Source organism: Triturus cristatus, chromosome 4_1 (assembly GCF_964204655.1).
Source record: "Triturus cristatus chromosome 4_1, aTriCri1.1, whole genome shotgun sequence".
Taxonomy (NCBI): Eukaryota; Metazoa; Chordata; class Amphibia; order Caudata; family Salamandridae; genus Triturus; species Triturus cristatus.
The window spans coordinates 862,392,208-862,415,020 of NC_140585.1; the positions used below are offsets into that span (position 1 = coordinate 862,392,208).

Genomic DNA, 22,813 nt, shown 5'->3' on the forward strand with positions numbered 1-22,813 from the left:
AGAAAAGAGCTACAGGACTCGTGAGTCACTGAGCACAACCTCATCCTGAAACATCGCTCCCTGCATGACCAATAATCACCCCTCCAGTTCCCCCCTCCCAACTGTGATGAAAGAAACTTACAATACAACTTTAAGTAGTCCCCCCCCCTTTGCCAACCCCCCCTCCTTGCTACCCTGCCACGTAGGTTTGAAACTACCCACATCCCCAATTAGCAGAGTGCCTATCGCCCCAGGTACAAGTCAACTGTTACAGGGGAACACGGGCTAGCACCAGCTCTGGCCTCCAAAGGCGTGCCTCCACCCGTAAAGGAAGATATAATATGGAGGACGTCAAAAATCAACCGGACCAGCGCTTCATGCAGTATCCCCTACTCACTTCTTCTAGAAAAGTATTGATACATTACGGTTTGTTGTTGCAGATTCATAAGTCCCACATCGCAATTTTGAGTCACTTTAGTCTCTTTGGGATGCTAGATTCCCCGGGCTACTAGATTTCGACCTCCAGGAACGCTGACTTCGCCTGTCGAATTCTGGTCTGCCGTCCACTGAGCCTGGTGAATGAGTGCTAGTGTCTCTCCAGTTACCACCCAGTTTCGCCAATAATCTCTGTGTGGTGGCGCGATCCAGCCAGTCCTGCACCTCCAGCGGGTTCGTAAAGAACAACGATTTTCCGTCCACTATGATTTTAAGTTTTGCAGGAAAAAACATCATGTATTTGAGCCCTCTGTCTCGGAGCGCTTTCTTAACTCCGTCGAAGGAGCGTCTTTCCTGTTGGACTTTAAGCGTAAAGTCAGGGAAAAATCGAACTGTCGCATTTTTGTATTGGAGGTCGCCTTGCGTTCGGGCTGCCTGTAAGATTGCATCACGGTCCCTGTAGTTGAGGGGTTTTGCGATGATAGTTCTAGGGGGCACCCCCGGTTTGGAGATTGGTGCCCGGTGCGCCCGCTCAATTGCGAATAATGAGGAGAGCCGTTTCGGTATAAGATGGTTTAGGATCAAGTCTTCAAGGAAAAGGTCCATACTTGGTCCATCTGAGCCCTCGGGGACCCCAACCATGCGCATGTCATTCCGGCAGGCCCTCCCTTCCTGATCTTCGAGCCTGAGGGCCATCGGGGGATGTTGGTGAACTAGTTGCTGCACCCTTTCCTTGAGCTTCTTCGTGGAGGTTTGGAGTTCTAGCACGTTCTCTTCGTTGACCTGGACTCTGTCTGAGGTTTAATTCATATCCCCTCGAAGCAGGTTCCTTTGTCGATTGACACTTTGTCGATTTTAGTTTCCAATGTGGCCCCCAGCACCTGGATGGCCAACATTATGGATGCGAGAGAGGGCTCAGCATCTTCAGTTTGCCCATCCTGGGCTCCTTCGCCTGTGTGGGCTTGTTTTGGAACTGCGTATTTATCCAACTTCGTTTGTTTGCACCGTTGCACCGCTCTTGGGCTTCATTGTGAGGGTATAAGTGTCCGGCCCCCCCTGCAGAGGTGTAGAGTCTCTACCTGTGCGCAAGCTGGTCGCTTCGGCCACGCATCGGCGACTTCCCTCTGCGTCTCCCAACCTGTACAATTCAGGTGCGGTGTCTGAGCTTACGAATCTGCCGCTTAACACATTGCCGGTGCGTGTGTGGGTCCGGAAGGAGGTGTGGGTATTGCTATATCTGCAGGTCTTGAGAGATGGTGCCCAGTCACTCCCGATTAAAAGTTGGCTCTGCTATTCTTCGGCCGCTCCCCGAGCCCACCCCCTCAGGGACAACAGGCAGGTCACCCCAATGCGTCCGCAGGTCGTGCCCAGCTCCAATGCGGGTGATATATATAGACCTCAGTGTGGGGTTAGGTCATGTCAGTGTGTGCTGTTTCAGTTCGGTAGCTCCAGTTCTCCTATGGGACGCAGTCTTCTTGCTGCCACTCGTTCACGTGTCTGCCTGTGGCCACAGCAGTGTTAAGGGCTCCCTGCACGTGTACTAATTGCTCCCAGCACTTGCGCACAGGCCGGCTGTTCCTCACCCAGAGCCGATATGGAGTCCTCCGCCCCGCTCAGCAGCAATTTGAGAAGTCTCCGTGTATGTGGTGCTGCACTCCCTGCCCAACTCTGGAGACCGCAGGGTATGGCACGGAGCGGGTGTGCACGAGCGGTAGCTCACAAGCAGAGCGCCAATTGTGGCCTCGCAGTTCCGGTCGCGCTGTACCTTTTGTGCCGCATTCAGTCGCCCGGGCGCCTCAAGGCTACCCCGGGTGCAGCCCCCAGAGACCCCGTAGAGCGTTGGTCTTCCGCCCCTCGGCATCCTCGGCGCTATCCCGGCAGTCAACAGCGCCGGCCCCCAGATATTGATGGACGAAGCGGGGGGAGGGAGAAGAAGAAAGACCCTAGTGAGGGGGGGGGGCAGCGCCGGTGAGGCTTCAGCAGGCAGGCATCTTCGCTAAGCGGGCAGCAAGGCGGCAGGGGGCTGTACCTTCAGGCCGTGCGCAGCCCCCCCTCTGCAGTGGCAGCAGCTTCCGCACGGTGTGGAGCGGACAGAGAGCGGCTCTTGTTGCCGGTGTTTCGGCGATCTGGTCCGTGGATGGTTTGTCTTTGCAGCGGTTGTGCCTCGGTCGCTCCTACCAGGTACTGAACGGATTTTACGGGCTTTAGGGGCTCAGCCCAGACGGAGCTTTCACCCTAGGCGGCCATCTTCGTTGGTGCCAGACCACGCCCCAAGGTGGGATAGTGTTAAGGATTTTATGAGTTTATATTTGTGTGTATCATTAAAGTGAAGAATGTCTTTTTACACTTGATTACACATGTGTACATTGATATAGTATTGTTGTCTTTGAAACACGTTCTCTATGATGAGTAGAAGTACGTTTTTCTGACCCTTGTTAACTAAGCCTCAATTGAGGCTTAAACACCATCTTGTCCAAAATTGAAGTCATTCTTGTCTACCCGCTGCACCACTCACTGCCTGTCGTTTCTGTAACACATAGTCACGGAGATTGTTTGATTATTTCAATTGTCATTGTTCATGCTGCCTTCCATGTACTTTCCCTAGTTCAGTCATGAAACTGCAACTATTTCCTCGAGGTCCTTCAACTAGGACACTGTGCCCTATTCATTTATATAATACACTGTTTGTGTGGCAAGTTTGCTCTAATATCCCCAGATGACATTAGCTTAGAGGAGGCAGAATAATTATTCATCTAGTGGGTTATTGCTTAGATGTGAAGGCATTATGACGTGTAATTGTACTGTCCTCTGACTTGCTGATTAAATTATGCATGTTCTAACACAGTGATTCTGCAGTTCTGTTAATTTCAGATGTGAAAATTATGTATAAGCGCCCTCAGTTTTGGGGGTGAGCCAGAGACTTTCCTACTCTACTAAGAATGTTGACCATTTTTCCTCTGATTTTGCTGCCCAACTGGGACTAAGAAACATTTTTGATTATGCATTTCTCTCTGTTTCCCTATTCATGGAGGCACTTTATGGCATTGCCTCAGTATTGCCTAACTTTTGAATTCTGTAATAAAACCCTTTAACTGTTCTGCTGATCTAGGACGCAGTTATTGAGTGGGATAATTTAATTATTGGCCGTATATCCGATATTTTGATGTATTGGGAGGTTCCTTAATGCGGGGACTCTTAGTTTTGAGGTTAACACAATCGCCGATCCAGTGAAATGTGGGCACTCTGATTGCAGTGAATTTTGGGGTTCCCTGAACCCACAAAAGCACACCTGAAGAATGGTACTGGGTACATTTAGGAAGGTTGCAGAGGAGGCAGTCCAAGGGGCTTTTTGGTTTGTCAAGTGTGGTATTTGGTATTAGGAGTTTGTAAGCATTCATCAAGACACTAGCCTGTTTGGCTAGTGGCCGCATTGAGAGGAGAGGATTTTAGAAAGGAAGTGTTATGCCTTCAAGGCACAAGAATGCCATGTCAGTGTGCTTCCCTACTGTGTTAGAAGTTCTTTTGTTGTAAGTTTTTTGGCTAGGAGTCGTGTTCTACAACAGATCTTAGTTTATACTTTCTTTGGACTACATGGACTTCGTAACAGGATGCTCACTGATGAGACCCCATATCCAGACATGACTTAAAGAGATAAATCTCTCCTCAGAAACGGTGCAGGATGACTACTAACATGTAAGCAAGCGCTTCGAGTGCCCCACCTAGGGGTAGTATGTGTTACATACATTTAACAATACAACATGAAAGTATGGCCAGCCCCACATATCCCTTAACAGGAACTGTTAACTCACTGTGCTTCTCTCTGATGCCCCACCAATTACCCGTGTCAAGGCCACCGCCCTCATGCCAGTGCCAGGTGTCCTGATGCTGGTGCCTCCAGGCCCAGCCTTTTGTAACTGAACAGGCTTTGCAAACACGATCACACGTGGGGCAGGACTGCTGTAAGGTGACAGCGAAAATGGCGCCTTACGATGTCTGAATGTTTGCTGAAGCACTGCACACTGCAGAGATAGTAGAGTGGGGATGTGTGCCAGCAAACACCAGTCCGGTCCGGCAATCCCACCAAGCATTCTGGATGTTGCATAAGGAAGCACTGGAGAGAAAGTTGTGAGTGAAAAGACTTCTGTGCGGAATTGCCGATTCCTAAGTGCTGCAGCTAGAGATACTACCACGGTTCCTACCTGCCACGTTCTCAATACTCTATAGAGCAGCCATCCCATTCCGCACTGGAGGAGAATGTGGAACTGAATGAAATTCGCTCCGGGTGACCACACTTTACGGACCTAGTGGGGCTACAGTCCTTCAGTCCAAGCAGAAGTAATATTCCGAGCTGTTCACAAGCTCCTGGGAGTGGTCGAGGGAGAGGCTGCCACTAGGCGGCAGTAAAGAGAGCTAGCTGTTCAGGCAAACAAGTGGCACAAGTACCCTGAACCATGTTGAGTGGTGTTGGGGAGGATTCCCGCCACATTCGGCCTGTTGAGAGTAGTACTTCTGAAAGGCATTTCCGCTCCTATGTCTACGTGCACTCGGATGTGCTATGCAGGATGCAGCACTCATGTTTCACACTGCACTGTCAAAAATGTCAAGTTTGTTGACCCACACGACGAAAGCCTGCCAACACAGTGGACGTATAAAAGAAAACTTCACTTTGAATCATAGTTGGACAATCCGCCAGATATACACAAGTTGGTTAACAAGTTACTCTGTGGCCATTCAGCCGCAGAATAAGGTTAATACATGTTTATTGACACGCATGAAATGGAAGTGGCATTTTGTTCCTGGGGCATAATAAATCATTATGGGCAAATAGTAGTGCACAATGTTGTTTACATATCAGGTAGTCACAACACAAATACATTTTTTATTGAGAGAAACCAATTAACCTTATAATGAGGAGGGTGGGCAGTGTCCGCTTCCTGATCTGCTTCACATTAACGGATTAAAACATCAATGGTAATTCCTATTAACGCACTACAGCTGCCAATACCAACACGAATCTGGGTGTGCCAAGAGAAGAATTGTTGCCACTCCATCATTTAGATAACCGCAGACAATAGGAAATGTGAATAGATCTAAGCAAAAGCAAACTCGAATCTGCATTTCAAACGTTTTATTTGTGGTATGAGAACAAGATTACGCCCGTACTTAACGGAAAAGTGTTTTTATATAGAGCTTTGCCACAAGAGTCTTAACTTCTGCTAATAGCCATATGAAAAGATAACACCAACAAAGTGGCTCTCATCCAAGTCTTACTGACTTAAAGACAACAAAAGGACGGTGGAAGCCACGTCTACAGAAGCCATCCTGATCACACCCACCCATGTCATAGCTGCAGGGACAGTAAGCCACTAAGGAATCTTACTGCCTTAATAAACCTTTTTAGACTTGAACTGGCCATGCTAATAGCACCAATGAACCGGTTACTTACCTCAGTAATGCTCTTTGTGGTGCACATTCCATCTAAACACAGATACCTTGCCTCAGAGTTAAACGTTTACGAGGAAATAACGCGGTTGTTACAATGACCGCGTTGTGATTCCGCATACCATTTCTCCGCAAGTCAGAACAATGACTTGCGGAGGGCCGGGGGGAGGGGGAGGGTGTTGGATTTAAAATCCAACACATTCCCTACGGTCTGCACAGACTGGAGTTGGAATAGTAAATTATACTATTCAAACATCCAGCCCCCCCCCCCCCCGCAAGCCGTTGTTACGAATTGCGGAGTAATGGTATGCAGAATCACAACGCAGTCGTTGTAACGACCGCGTTGTGATCCCTGCGGACAAAAAGAGTGCGGGATAACGACACATTCTGCCTCACAATATTATCCAGGTGGATAGCAGTGCTCCTACACGCTGAAGGGTAGCACCATGTGGCTCCACGTTGACTCCATATTGCCCCGGAAGTGATAGAGTGGAGGCGTATAGAAGTACCACCCGTGCATGCCAACATTGTTTTTTGTCTTTTTCCTTTTCCCCATCCTCAGACATGGCAGAGAACAATTCTTCGTAACTGTGTGCTGATCTCTAACTTGGATCCTTTCTAGATGTTAAAAATAGGCCACTCTACACAACGTCAAGCTGTGAGAACAGAGAAATCTTGCAGCCAGAAAGAGTGTTCTCCAGAAAGATCATTACAGACGGTAAGTAACTTTCTTTTGAAGGATATTTATAACTCCAGATTCTTCAGCATTGAATAGACACCAAAGCTGTATTTCCCCAAGGTGGAGGATCTTTGGAGTGGTCTCAGACCAAATCATCTTGCAGAACCGAGTGGGCAAAGTGTACTTTCCGTCTGACCTGGCTGTCAATGAAGTACTGCTTTGTAAGTGTATGCAACGATATCCATGCAACAGTCCGTCTGCTGTCAACTACAGGCAACACCCATACCAAGGCAGTGGTTGTAGAGGTGGGGGAATGAGTCCTCAGACCTTCCAGGCGCTGCTTCTTGACCAGCACACAGCAGATCTTAATGGAGAGGTCTACACACCTCAGCAAGGTCCTCTTTTGTACAATCTTTCTTTTCTTTGCTACAGAGTGTCCCATATTAAATTGATCAATCATTCAATGATCCTTAGAGAGATCAATGTGAAAGCTTGAAGCACTTCTTTAGTTTAACTGATGGAGCCTCTCCTCTTTTGAGAGGGAGCAAAGAACGCTAGTAGAGTGAAGGATTCTACAATGTGAAAAGGGGTCACAGCTTTTTGCAAGAAGGTCACTCTAGTCCTCAGTATCAATTTGAGAAAAAGTGGTCTAGGGCGGTTGGACTGACAGTGCCTGAAGTTCACTCACGAAACAGGTTGACAATCGCAATGAGGTAAACAGTCTTCAAAGTGAGGAGATGCAGCAAGCAACTGTGCATAGGCTCGAAAGGTGTACACAAGAAATGTAAAGACCAAATGAAGGTCCTGCATTGGCCTCGCAAACTGTTTGAGAGTGTACATGTGCATCACACCTTTAATTAACAACATCACACCTTGCTGGGGTAAAGACAGAACAATCAAAAGGATGTCCAATAGTTTCCCCTGTAAGGGGTCAGTTTTCCAGGTTCAAACTTATGGAGGGAGAGAGAGAGAGAGAGAGGGGGGGGGGGGGGGGGAGAGAGAGAGTGTGTGTGTGTGAGATATAAGTGGGCTGCTTCTGGCAGCGAGGATGACCTCTACCACGTCGGGCGACAGACGCAAAGTGGCTAGCTGCCGGTGCTCAATCTGCGCACATGGAGGTGTAAGTGACGCAGGTTCGGGTGGAGGATCTGATTTAGTACTGGGACAGGAGGCCCCCCGAAGCAGTAGCATGATTGGAGGAAAGATGCCCATGCTAAGGTGCTCTGGGCTCCACACATACCTGGCCCAATCTGGAGCCACCAGGATGACTTCAGCTGGTCGTTCTCGATTCTCTTCCAATTTGAGGCAGGAGAGGTACCGGCGGAAAGGACTACAGGAGTCCCTTGCTCCATTTCTGCCAGAATGCATCTCCTAGCAAATGCTCTGCTCGAAGGGGCAAATTGTTGACACTGAATGTTTTAGATAGTGGCAACCAGACAGATGTCTTGGCGCTCTAGCCATCTGCAGAGATGGTACGGCGCCTGGCAAATGACCCAAGACTCTACCCCACCCTACTTGTTGTAGTACCACATAGCAGTGATGTGGTGAGAACCTGCGCCAGTCTCCCCTTGATGGATTACAGCAAGGACCTTCTGCGCAGGACAAATAACCTGCAGTTCCAGTAGGTACATGTGGAGCCAGCCCTCCACTGCAGATCAGAAACCTTTGATCTCCAGCTCCTCCCAGGTGAACGTCCTCCTCCTCATCAATCAAGCAGCAATGCATCCATCACCACTGTCAACTCTGGGTGGGGAAGGGATAGTTATTACTGCAGATCTTTATTAGTCATCTCGGAGATATGGATGGTGTCAGAAAGGAGTTTTGATTCTGGGCCCACTTGTATTTCAGGTTCCACTGAAGAGCATGCATGTGCCACCTGGCATGGTTAACAAGGAGGATGCATCAAGCCTAGAGACCAAGAAGCATTAAAGTCACCCTCAGCGGGATACAGGATCGAGCCTAAAACAGAAATCACAGCCTAACTTCCCTGAACTCCACCATGTTCAAAAGGCCCCCAATAAACGTAACTCTCCATGAGGACAGCGACCAATGCAAAAAAAACAAAAAAATGTTTCTAAAACGGTTCTGAAGTTAATGAGGGATGGGAGACGTTTGAGAGAAGAAGCGTAAGACTGCGTATGAAATGTACCTACTGTAGCTCTTGCTCTCTGCATGAATGCGTGGATATATTAAGGTAAACTGTGGGTAGCCGAGGTCGTAGAAGGAGTCAGAAGGACACACGCTCCCTTTGCTGGACACAAGGACTGAACAGTGGATTACTGGCATTAATCTTGTGCGGAAGGGCAGAGAAGAGTAACAGTGTAATAGTTGAATCTTTCGCCATACCTTGTAATAGCTGTGATGGGAACATGTGTCTGAATATATGTCACAAACTGTGGAGCTTTTTAAACGGTTCAGTTATGTTGTACCACACATCATGCGCAGAGATTGGACAGACATCTCAGACTGCAGCCTCTACACAAGGATTCAAATGCATTTGAATGAGCACAAAATCGAATGATAAAACATATCAATTACAGTCACATCATACGCTGTTAATCAGAAAATCTATCATATCTTTTCATGATATCAGTGCTCTGATAAACTTTTTGATGCACGCGAGGAAAAATGCAAAACGGCCAAGCGTACAAGCATCATTAATATATATTTTTAACGAATCTCCTTCACTTTCTTGAGAAGAGAAACGCAGGACAACAGTTTTCTTATAGGCTACAATTAACAAGATGAGCTTTTATTAAAACTAAATATGCTTAATAATGAATCAATACAACAATCAATTTTCTAATGGTCCACAGCCGCTCTGCTGTCTAACTTGGTGTCATTACACACTTATACAGAAGCGGGCAGTAAGTTTGTCACAAAAACCCTGGAGTCCATAATGCAATAGGGAACCAGGAGTGAATGATGGTGGGAGGAAGCAGATTACTACTACACGTTAATCGTACATGTACTATAATTCTGTATATTTCAAAAAATTAGGGCCCAGTTCATGCAAGGGGAGTGGTGCAGTGGCGGACAAAGGAATCCCATTGAGTGGTCTACGGTGTGAACGTTTGTCTGAGGAGCATGTCTAACATTCTGGTGCTCAGTTATTTTCAACTACAAGTATATAGCCTTATAGTTTGATGGATGCGGACTAGGCTGAAGTCAATGGGACTGAAGTCTGCAGGTGAAGTATAGTGGAGCAAAAGGTAGATTTAGCCTTTACCTCATTGGGTTCTGGAAAATATACACAACATGTTCAATATGAACATTGATTCAAATGGAAGCCAGTGAACTGACTTATGTTCTTGTTATGTGGTTTAATTTCTTCAAAACCAAGCGGTATGGTTTGGGATCCACCACAGTTTTAGCATAATTTTTGTGCAAAACCATACACACTACCTTACAGGAGTCTTAATCTTTCAACTGATCACTTCTGAGCTTGTAATCTCTGCTAGGTGATTCAATCACAAGAGTTGGAGCAATTTACTAGGCATGATCAGTTGAAGATATGCCACCGTGACCAAAGTGCTTATGTGTGGGCCATCAGTCCACCTCAAACTGGCTCATATGGTTTCCCGGATTGCTCAAAGCTGAAGATCAGGTATTGGGCGGCTCTGGATGAACGTTATGTCACCAGGCCAGCAAATGGCGAACTAACTTCCCAGTTTTTATGTGTCAAGGCATGCCCCTCCTTCTGGATCTAATCACGCCACCGCTTGCAAAAAGCCTATATGTTAGATTTAGGTATGGTAACCTTCTACTACCGTTCTCCAGCAATCAGACTGCGGGATTATCTTTAGAACCTTTAGCCCTGCATGTGCTAAAACTTTAGAGACAGAAGAGCACGTTCTTTTTTTCTGTACAAAATACAAAAAGATCCGTAAGAGATGGATAAGACCGACTTGCTTAAACATTGGAGTTAGGCAACCAATAGTTTACGCGGTCAGTCATTTGCTATTTTTGTTCCGGATCACGCGGGTAAAGCTTCTGCATACCGATGGTGCCGATTCTGAGTTCTAAAAATTAAAACCCCATGATTCAAATTGATTTGCCGGCTTAAATGAATTGTACGCTGTAAGCAAATACCTTTTTATTATTGTTACCCTAGTGTTGTGCTCTTTAATTGTATGTTTTGTATGCCATTAGTTGATAAATGTGTTGATAAATGCTTTTAGAATTTTTAGCTATGCACTTCATGGATTTTAGATATGTCTGATGACCTTTTCTTAATTGTTCAAAACTTTTAAAAACTAGTAGTATTCGTACTTGCATTTGTATACTTTGATGGTTTTAAAACAAACCAATTAAAGTTATTCGACTAGGTTTCCCACTCCTTGTAATGTTGGGCGAATCACATATTGGGGAAGTGCCCAACTTAATAGAAGAGTGATGTTACTTAAGATGCAGTAAGCACATTTGACAAGGCAATACTACTCCAGCCGGGAGCCAGTTAGTGCCCCCTATAAAACATGTAAATAAATAAACCTACATTTTTGGTAACTCAGCCGAGTAAGGATACATAAGGATGAACAACCCACCTTCACACCGACAAATGTGTTGTAGTTAACAGCATTAGCAATCCTTGGGAAGAAACTATTTAACAGAGCAATTCATTGCAGTAAACAGTTATACTGCTCATTCCGAACCTCAGTTATCAGAAGTAAGCAAATGCCACTACGGATAAGACCACAGCAAGGCCTTTTGACAGGAAACAACAACTTATGACAGTTGTGCATAGATAATATTCCCCACAAATAATAACTTCTTAAAGATATTACTCGACAAAATGAAGCTGAAAAAAATGCTGTAATATCATGTAGCATATATGCATGATTTTAAACACAGTACATCATGGTTTGAAACCTAGTAATACATTACAAATGGCTTACATAGGCTAAAGGAACCGGGAGCATTGGGACGTGGTGTTTATGTATGCCCCCTCCAGTAGCGGTGCGTCCATTGGGGCGGTGGGCGACGCTCCACTAGCCAGCACAGAATCACACAATCACAGCACACACAAGTCAAAGACTCGTGAGTCCGCGTGCTGCGCGCACAGGCAGCAGCAGTCGGCACGCAGTCGGCATCATGCGTTCGCGGCACTGAAGGGGGTGGGTGGGGGCGGGGCTGACTGACAGTAGAGGTAGCTGCGCTTAAGCGCTGCTGTAATAGTGCGGGTAAGTGCGCATGCTCGATTTTGGGATATGACCATCCCGATAATGCGCACAACCCAAGTTACCATAGCATTGGACAATAGGTAGCCACTCAAGCCAGGAAAGAGGGGGCGGGGGGTATGGGTGGGAGGGACGAGGGGGGGGGGGGGGGGGGGGGGGACAGTCAGAGCCGAGGGTTGCTTCATGCAGCAGCCCCCGGTCTCCTAATGGGCGAGCCGTCACCCGTGCTCTAGCCAATCCAGCGTCTGGATTGGCAGAGACACCTCGCAGCCTGAGGGCAGGCATTTGCCGCATTGGGTGCCGCGCGTGGGTGGGGTGGCCCTGCCGCTGTGCCGCACTGTGATCGGCCATAGATTTGTGATGTGACCTCGCTTGCGCAGGCTCCATCACGGTCACCGCGTCACTCAGTGCCACGAGGAGTCGACACACGACACTAGACGACTGACTGAGACCACGAAACCTCGTCGTGCGGTGCTACTCGCCGAAAAAGTGCTTTGACGCCTCGTCAGGGCCAGGAGGACTCGGAGCTGAGGCGGCGGCGCGGGATGTGGTCACGGAGGAAGGTACATTCATTTTTTATTTTATATAGATTCCCACCCCCCCACCCCTGCGCGAATCCACCCGCCCGTTTTGCCGGCCACGAATGGGCGGGTGGCTGAGTAGTGGCTAAAGTCCCTTCAGCCCAATGGGCGCTGCGCGCCTGCTTGGAATATTACATTAACCCTAGAATTTCAGTCTGCAAAACGAATCAAAGTGTTAATTCCTGGTTTCTGACATCTGGTTTGACATGCAGCGTGAGAGCATGTTTTGTGTCGCTTGTAATCCTTCTAGCATCGATACTTCGAGAGCCAATAAATTCAGTAATATAAATGTCTGTTATGGACAGTGCCTAGAAACGGCAGGGGGGTGCATAAAAACATGTTAATTATCCTTCACACCTCGAACAAAATGGCAGGCCCTTCAAATGTGATGCAGATGATGTATTGTGCTGATCCAATCCTCTGTCATTCTTAGTTGCACACAGTGTAATTCGCTGTCCCCGGCCTTGTTACCATGGGCCATCGAGCAGTGGCATAGCTAGGCCTTTTGCCGCACGCAGCGTCTGAATGTAAGATCAGTGGTGGGGGGTGCTAGGGCTGCAGGGCACCTAAGGGGGCGCCACGGACAGAGCTGCAGGTTTGGAAAATATAACAAGGTTGGAGCCTCGGCGTCTGCTCAACACCCAATGATTCTGGGCATTTCACACGCACTCCCCGTGTCTAAAAATAACATGAATGTATCGGTGTGTAATATAACTGGCGTTCATTTAAGGCGCTGTAATACCTTCTGAACTAAGTGCACTGCATAAAACTGAGAAAAAATGGTTTATGGGACACCCGTCTGACTGCTTGGCTCCAAGACCCGTAACGATTAGCACAGCGCCTAGAAATGGCTAGGACTCTACAGTGCTATCTACGTAAGTGTTGCACACCCATCCTTCCCGCCATTAGCACATTAGTTTGCCAGCACCATCACCCCTCTCACCTCACTTGTTCTGCCCTCATTGCCAATCCTAAACCTGGACTCTGATTAGCTGCCTGTCCCGCTCACCACACTGAGGCGGAAGTGCTAATTCACGCGCTTACTGGCCTGTCCTCTGTTGCAGGATTCTGCACACGTGAAAACTTCACACTGTGAAGAATAGGCCTGTGATGTCTGGCCGGCAGCTAGACGGGAAGCCGCTGGCCGAGGATCACCTGTTTCTCGCTGGCCAGAGATGCCGCATTGCCGTTGCCAGGGGATTTGAGAGCTGTAATTTTAGCAGCGGTTCGGAGGCAGGCAGCGAGACAAAGGCCATCCTGCAGGCTATTCCTGCTGGACCGTCAGTAGTGCAAGCGAAAAGTGACACAGGGTGAAGGACATGCTGCCGTTCCTACACAATTCACACCACTCGAGCCCTTAACACCACCCAGAGAGGCCTGCCTCCTTTCAAAGCTAAAGTCTCCGAGCCGTTCCCCCCCCCCTCCCCCCCCTGCCTACCCCAAAACTACCCACCTCCCTGTTCCTGGCACTCTCGCCCTAGAACCGACTGCATGCCTGCACCGGAAGGCCAAATCTCTCTGGCATGCCCCCACTGGCACTAATGGCGAGGCAGACATACTTTATATTGGATATAGCCCCCACCACTCCCACAGGAAAGGCATCAAAGCACTTCACAACACATTGGAACAGTAAATAGGGAGTCTAATGTAATCTGGGCGGAAGGGCCGAGATCCTGATATGTAATACTGGCATTAGTTGTAACCGTCAAAGATGAAAAAAACCTAGAATTATTTTGAGACAAAGAGCGCATACTTAAAACGGGTATCAGAGAGGGCTTACACGACCTAGAAGTGATAACTTTACCAAGAAGTTGGAGATACTTTTTGAAAAGATTGTGAGAAGGAGCAAGTTTCATGTGCGGTGGGAGAGAGTTCTAAATTTAAGGGTCATTGCCAGTGACTGAGCTCTTGAATGTCACTCTTTCTGAAATATGGAGTTTCCATAATTGGAAGACATTTACTCCTCATTTCAGTCAATGCAGCTACTTGTACATTCACCACCATTTGCTGCCGCCAGAGGGTCCATCAGCATAATTGAATTGGAACACTGCAATCTAGCTTGATGCCCGAGTATCACGTGTGCCCACTTTTGCTATGTTTGGAAAACATTGTATAAATCACAAGCCTTGATTTAAGTTATGCTGGTCTTCGTTTGTGCACTGAATGAATAGAAGTGCATAACAGAAGTACTAGGGCCTTAGGATTTAGACTTTTATTAATGTTGGTGTTTTAGCTCGCAGGTACTGTATTTGCTCAAATTCTCATGTGTTTGTGCGGCTCATTTAGCGAAGCTAGAACAAATATTTTTCTGTTGTCTGCAGCATTTCACATAACATAGAAATTTCCAAGCAGGATTGACCTCAAAGACGTACAATTCCATAGGACTAAATGATACCACACAACTTCCATGTGTTTCCTAAAACTAATAGATGCATTGTTATCTGGCTGTGAAACAAATAGTCTGCTCAGGGTGTAGAAAACATAGGCAGTAAACATCTAACACAGACTGCATGTAGATGAACATAGAAGAGAAGAGAGATGTAGAGGGCTTGGCTGCTGCTTGCCAGGGAAATAGCAAGGCAATGAACAGAACAGAGAGAGATATGCAGGGCCTTTCTTTTGTTTAATAGGGGCCTAGCAAGCAAAGAGCATAGAAGAGAGACATACAAGGTTGTGCTGGTGTTCGAAAGGGTCATAGCAAGGCAATGAACATGGAAGGGAGATGTACAGGGGTGTGATGCTGCTAGGCAGGGAAATAGCAAGGCAATTAACAATTACTTTATTAACCTTCCTGCTTTCTCAAATTTGATTGAAAATGCACCATTTGTCCACTCTTTTTTCAAAATACGCCCCCCCCCCCCCCCCGGATGTTGTTGGGGCTCGCTCGCAGGGTAGTTCAACTTTTATTTTACGCCTCACCACTTTCAAATGTCACCAGCCACCACTGATCCCCTCACCTACCCAGGGATGTCAACTTAAAGGATCTTGAGTGGATTCCACCTGGTGGAGTAGGAAAGCTTCACTTCGGAATGCAGCTTAGGACATTTAGAAATCAAGCTATAAACAGTCAAGTTAGAATTTCATCAAGCCCAAAAAAAATAATTGAGTGGCACAATTGTATGTTACCAGATTTCCATGAACATAAACGGTTATACCAGACATCAATTTACTGCTAAGCAGCAGTATGTCCTCTGGTTTGGTAAATTTGGAAATAGAGTTTGTTACCTTGATGTCAAGGCTGCAGACACTGACCACATCTTCATCCTTGTCCCTACGTTTTCTTTTCTAGAACATGGAGAGAAAGCATTCATTAATTTACTGAAAACACAATACGAACTACATTTTCTGAGAAGGTGTGAACGAACATTTAAAGCCATGTTTGAAGTAATATTTTTTGGGCATCTCACCACTGCCCCTAACTGAACACTGATGAAGCAAAGTAATGCACAAAACAAAGAACTCTGAATGTATCTTGGACTTGTCGAACAACAAACCCATTCCACATGTAGCTTAATAGTCTGCTAACTATAACCGGCGCTAGCCCACCAAAGCTGGTCATTCGAGAAGGAGAAAATAAGCTGCATCAATACTCTACTAACAGGGACAATTCCTCCCTGTAGTTTATTACTTTGAATTAAAACAGCAGCATTAGCCTGACGAGTACATAACAAAATCCAGCACTTTCAGCCAAAACGTTTGGCATGGACAGAGACCGTGCCGCTTGTCCGTGGAGCACTCATCCCCATAGAAACAGTGAGATTTTCTTTCTTCTGTAGTTTGGCACGAAGTTCTATTTCTTCGCTCTCATCCTCCATGTCCTGACCTCCTGATTGATCATTTCTACTAACAGGGTAGACTGGTCTTGGGAATACTGCTAGCCTGGGTCTGTAAGAGAGGTGGGATGCACAGTAGCCAATGGATAACAAGCATTGGCATAGCCAATAGGTCTCGCCTTTGGGACCGTATAAGTGTTTAGCCATGCAACACTTGATGTTGTTGCACCAAGGATATTGTGCTGCATAACTAAATACTTATAAGGTCCCAAAGGCGAGACCTATTGGCTATGCCAATGCTTGTTATGTACTTCAACCGCGGCGACTACGTTGTCAAGTTAAATATAGGGGGCAGACATTTCTGGTTGGAAAGAACAACATCTTTAAACTGTCACTAAGGCAGTGGGGGTGAGCGATATGTGAAACGAGGAACACTATAATGTATATTGTAAGTCTTCAACATGAGGGCATGCACTCTCTCAAAAGGGAAGACTTGGGACCAGTGAGCTACAGGGACTGCCATTCTTCTTTCTTCTAAGTTTAAAACTATGAATAGTTTCGGCACACAAGTCAGGTGTAAATAGCACGGCAGCTTTCATACCGTACACGGGCCAACAATCCTGTTACTCTGGCAACCGTGAGCGGCTGCAACGTCACTTCCTCAGTGGAAGCTCTGCCAGGGTTCGCGTGCTGTCTCTACTGCTCCGCACGGGGCAGCCGTGTACGATCCCAACTGAAGAGGAGACTGACGCAGGAGGGCTCGTGGAGGCGAGCACGGAGGATGGCCGCTGCCACAGAGGGCCAGAGCGGCGCCTCCGGCCGCCACGAGAAGAGCCTGGGTTTGCTCACTACCAAGTTCGTTACCCTGTTGCAGGAAGCTAAGGACGGCGTGCTGGATCTTAAAGTGGTCGCTGCGACTTCCGTACTCATTGGCTAGGCGTCCTATATGTGCAGGGGTCTAAGAGCACTGCATTCCCCATTCCTATGTGTTTGGTGGCGGGGTGCAGTCTTAGAGAGCTGAACTTTTTTCCACATGTGGCACGGTTAGGAGAGAGTGGCAGAGAATGAGACACCCGAAAATTGATGGTTCTCATCTCGAGTCTGGCTGTTTGTCCACGGTGATTGAAAATGTCAGTCATTCGTGGATCTGAACCTTTGCTCTCTTTGCGAGATGCCCTTCTCAAGCTGTTGAGGCCCCAAGTAGGGGGAATGTTTTTGTAGGGTTCCCATGAGAGCCACGTCCTTAAAATATAATTAGTTATATGGAGGCGAGATGTCGAGCTTGTAGCAAGCACAGCATGCCTTTACTCAAATGTGCAGTGAGTGGTCCATGGAAAAGATCAGGAGTGAAAGAACTCATCATGACTCAAGACATGCCCGGGAGTTGTGTGCGCTTTAAAAGAATTTTTTTTAAAAAGCACGCTACGGCCTGCTGCAGTTTAGAGAGGCGGGGCAGGGTGGGGGGGGGGGGGGGGGGAGTGGAGGCCAGCAGAGTGACACGATCTGTGGTGGGGGGAAGCGCAAGCAAGCAAGGCGGAGAGAGTCAGCAAGGCTTAATGAGCCTTAACAGAAACCCACATGGTGGCTCGTGAACGCAAGCTTGAGGCCAGGAAAAGCCTCTGGTAACACTTTGAAAACGCACTAACTAAATGTCTTGTAGAGCAGCGCATGCACTGGCTCAGGCGAGACCTAAAAAAAAGGAGTAGCAAAACTCGATCCCCGCACATCCGTGCATCAGCGCACAGCGTGATCTTGAGGCAGTACAGGTTTTAGGGCCCACAACCTCATGCCTTTGCCACTGTGGCAACAGAATGTGCCAGCAGAACCACATAAAGAAAACATTTTAGTTGGTTACAAAGCAGCACACAACATCCATGCACATTATGACAAGAACCTGCACGCGTCCTTCAGCATCTCAAAGGTAATTTGTACTACATGCGTCACGTGCTTGTGCACTGCACAAGCTTGTTCATGACAACGGTCGGTCACTTTCTCAAACATGAACTCAGCATATACACGAGCCACTTCCCAACGACAGCCGGGCTAATTGGATTGATCAGATGCCTATATGCTCTACAACATTCACTTTATAAAATCCCTACTCCTTTTTAGGTCCCGCCTGACCCAGCGCATGCGCTGGTCTGGCGAGACTTTTTGAGATGGCCCAAAAAGTGCTGCCAGCCTAGAGCTACAGTGCATGTGTGCGGGCACAGCGCTTGACCGCGATTACTTTCACTTTCGCGGCCGCTTTGATGTTTGATTGCGATCACTATGCAACTGTTGCATGGCCAAACACTTATAAGGTCCCATCGGCGAGACCTATTGGCTATGCCAATGCTTGTTTCAAAGTGCTAAACAGTCTGTTAATTGATTTGTTATGGGGCTCTTAAAGTAAACTGGTCAGACTGATGCCATTACAGAGAACATGGTGAGGGCGAGGTTTGGAGGTGCCATGTCTGAAATTTTATTATATGGCCTCCCAACTACAACACGCGATTCATTGGTTAGACGAAGACGACAATTGGGAGAAGCGGCTCCTTGCGGTTATTTGCGGGTATTTACGGGGGGGGGGGGAGAGATCCCTGCAGAGCTCCTGATGATGGGTGCGAGAGCTCCTCCCGCCTGCCCATATATTATTCACCACATAGCAGAGATTTGGGAACTCACCATAAAGAAGGTGGTAGATCGAGCACCGTATGCCCCGGATATGACATTATGGGTGGTGCCACCTTTTTAAAAAATCGTGGCCTCTACGTCAATCCACAAATGGAAAGACGACGGCTACCTAAGAATGGGAGACCTCTTTGAAAATAAAGTTTCTTATATGCAAAAACGTGGAGTCCGCCTTTGCACTAGGGAGAGGGCTGTTCCTGCAGTATGTAGCTCATGTGGTTCGTGAGTTGTGGCCCTCTTTTCCAGAGGAGCCGCCTATAACAAACGTTCTCCAGGTGCTGCTCTATATGGCACAGGGACGTCGCTTCATCTCTCATTTATACCGAGCGATCCGGGTCGACTCGACAGTCAAAGTATTCCCCATCCAAGCACGATGGGATGATGTTCTGGGAGATCCAGAAATGGATTAGCGTACATGAAAGCATGAGCTCAAATGCACGGTTCAAATTAATTCAGTATAATTTCGTGCACCAAACTTACCTTACCCCCAAAATACTAAGTAGAATATACCTGGGCCATTCAAGTTGGTGCCCCCGCTGTAGAGCATCAGAAGTGGATTTTCTACATGTGGTGTGGTCCTGCCCTGTGCTAGACCCCTATTGGATTGGAATATTGAACAAGCTAAAAGAAGCCACGGGATGGGAGGTACCTAAAGATATCGGCACAGTGCTATTAGGTTTATTACCTACTCCCAAAAAGAAAAAAACTGAGCAGGAAATTTGTAATGCTGGCACTCGTACTGACAAAGCGCCAAATTGCCAGATCTTGGTTAAGTCCCAGCCCACCATAGACCACAGCATGGGTGAAAGATGTCTGTGAATGGGCAACTGCAGAGGCAGTTTGAATGACACAACAGGATGAAAAGTTAGAGGACTTACGAGCTTGGGCAACCATTATAATGGATATGAGAGATCTACCAAAACCCATAGCACTCACTGACCCAGATACCCCGTGCCAATTAGTAGATCCCATGGGGGACGATGACCAGAAGTAGGACAGGATAGGTGACAAGGTACGATAAGCAATATGATAGAAAATAGGGAAGACGTAGCACTGACACAACATTGAAGGGGGAGTGGTGGGGATAGTTGAGGAGGTTAAAAGTGATTTCCCTTTTTGGCAAAGAATACATTTCTGAATGTTGTGCATTATGTATGTAACTGACTAACGAGAAAGATGAAAGTTAGCTGCCTGTTAGAGGTGTGGATAAAACAGAGTGTTTACCCAACATTACAATGCTTCAGATACATGCCTATGCTCAATACTGGATACATATGCTATAAATGCCAATAAAGATATCCCCCCCTACCCCATTTTTTTTTTATTGGATTATCAGTGCAGTGTATACTGGTATTTGGTAGTCCTTCAGACGAGCCATGAGGGCTTGTAATTGTCCCAGATTAGCTGGAGGACTGTCTGCGTGAATCAGACAAGCATAAATACACTTGCAGGAGCCAGACTGACCAGCATAATTCATGTGGAGAAATTTGCTGCAAGGTGACATCTTCATTTTGAATATCTTAAAATTCACTACTCCACTGAAACGCTCTATGTGAATACAAGTTTTAAACTTCGTGACCTTTGAGTGTCAAAACAAACCGGAAGCACAGGACATTCAGCGAACCCTCAGTAGTATCTGGTTTCCGAATATCAAGGGACAAAAAGCAATATGCGTACAAGGACTGCCCAGTTGCCCTAATATTTATTGGGTTCGGGAGAACTGTACTGATAGACATTATCTGCAGCAAGCTGCAGTTATTGTACACAATCACGTTTTGCTCTTCCTCTTCTGCCCCTTGACTGAAACTGAGGACTCAAGTTTGTCCGTAACAATCTAGACTCTCAAAGGAGCGGCAGTAGAGCGAGTACTATGGATGAACTGACCTTACAGTCAGGAATAATACACAGCTTCTTCGGACGGTCTCAGGACATGAAACCCATAGTGAAATTAGACTCAATTAGATAATCAGAGAAGTCTGTGAAGCCTAGCACTAGGTCGGAACAAATCCTCAGCATTCTTTCCAGTCTTGGGTCGAACAGTCACTTCAGAGCAAGCCACGCTTGCTGCCAAGGACCGTTGCAGAAAGCTCTGGACATCGGTCACCATAGTGGAACTCCTGGCACCAACGCAGCAGCAGTTGCGGGCCACTGATCTGTGGTGTCCATCTGAAATTAACAAATCAATAGTGGAAACTTTGAAAAAATGAGGTGCAGTCCATTCTTAAACTGCAATGACAACGAATCACACAAGCATCACAGAGGAATGTGATGCCGATGTCCACAGAACGGTAAACTCTATGCGTGGGTCAACTGGAAACCTCAGTTCCAGCACCGGAAGGTTTTGATCTGACACATGGGTGTCCTTACACTTTTCAAGGAAAACAGCAACAAGGAAACCATGGCAGAACTAGAAGGCATTGAGTTGCTGTGAAAAAAAAAAAAAAGTATGTGATAATTCCAGAAGTATCAAAGTTCAGTCAGGACAGAAGGAAAATTGAGCTGTGCAGACCCAGGTTTCTAACCTCATCTGTTTTTGTGGTGAGCAAAAGTTTGTTCAGTCACAAACAATGTAATACCTGATAACACATATATTGTAAGTAAAGAATTACATATTTGTTGGCCACGCCTCAGGGAGTTTGAATTCTCTTGATGTTTATGCACACTTCAGAAATACTGCTGAAAAGGAAATGTTCAACCGTGAATACTTTTTTCCCCTGTCATTGGCATAACGCAATGAGTAGGATTGGTTAAGTTGAATGGAACCTCGTGGCTTACTATACCGCCTAATATGATCGTTTAGGTGCACAAAATCTGTTTTTAACTTTCAATGATGACACCAATTTAGAAAAGAAAATAAACTAATAAAACACATGGCATAATAGCACTATTTAGCCATTCAGATGCTAAATGTTTAAAATAAACAAATTACCATCAAAGATTGAGGAGCTTCTGAGGTGATTTCCTTTCCCTTTTATTGATAAATGCATTAAAACCCGACCGCTAGACCTCACCCAATTGCACATCGATACACTGACATCACGCATGTCTACCACGTCAAATGGACAGGAAACCACAGAAGCCTATTTTGAGACGTTATCAGTCTCTACGTGCATGATACACTAGGAGACTGCAAAAATCTCATCTGCTTTCACAAACCTTCCATACACCTCTGCTAGTCCGGACTCCTACTTGCACAAATCCCACATATACAGAAAACCAGATTTGGCATGGTCAAGCCTTCTCCTACATCGCTCCAAAAGCGTGGACCGACCTGCTGCTCACATAAGCCTCCTTCTCAACTCTTGAATTCCCCAAGATGCTGAAGACCTAGCTTTTTGAGTAGTCCCACTAAGCCCTAGGTGTGGCTAGACTCCAGGATACCCTCCTGGGTAATAGTGCACTCTACAAATCTGCATAATATATTCATCAGATAGCTTTATTTCTTTTGTAGCTGCCAACACAAGTTTAATCTTGGGTCAGGACAATTTCTACAATATGCCAAGCTGTCTAAAACAGCAAGTGAGCTATGGCCAGAGTTTCCAACCGCCCCCAGAGTTTAAGCGGTTATGACCACAATTATGGAGTTCACGCCGCTACCCATGCTATATATCCCATTTAAATAGGGCTCTGAAGTCTGACAGATGCGACCTGGATCTCTAGCCCTGACAAGTGTTAGACATAGACTGTGATTCACCCCTGACAGATGCTGACTGGGACTTAACCAGGGAACAAGTGATGATGATCTCCAGTAATGCCAGATTTCAGCTGACCAATTTTAACTTCCTGCATGCACTTATACTACTCCTTGTGAAATTCACCCAGACAAATCATCCTCTTGCCCTTAGTGCGGAGTGGAGAGAGCTGATTTTCTTCACATGACATGGAATTGTAGACCGCACCAAATTTTTGTCAGGCATTGGTGGAACTTGTGAATAATCCAATAGTGCTCTCGCTTCGACATTGACTCCTCAATCTTATACCCAAGCTTCAAGAGCGACAGATTACATATAAATTCGCTTCACTGGGGTTGGTGCTGGCAAAACGCTCTGTCCCTATTTACTGGATGAGAGCACG

At 46.7% G+C, this 22,813-nt stretch overlaps 1 protein-coding gene across 1 annotated transcript in view; it reads right to left on the reverse strand.

The window, feature by feature from the left end:
* Positions 1–22,813, reverse strand: part of NET1 (neuroepithelial cell transforming 1) — a 327,145-nt gene that overhangs the window by 106,055 nt on the left and 198,277 nt on the right. The window contains exon 3 of the mRNA XM_085653578.1: positions 15,519–15,578. Coding sequence (XP_085509704.1) covers positions 15,519–15,578 — 60 coding nt within the window. The remainder of the gene's footprint in view (positions 1–15,518; positions 15,579–22,813) is intronic.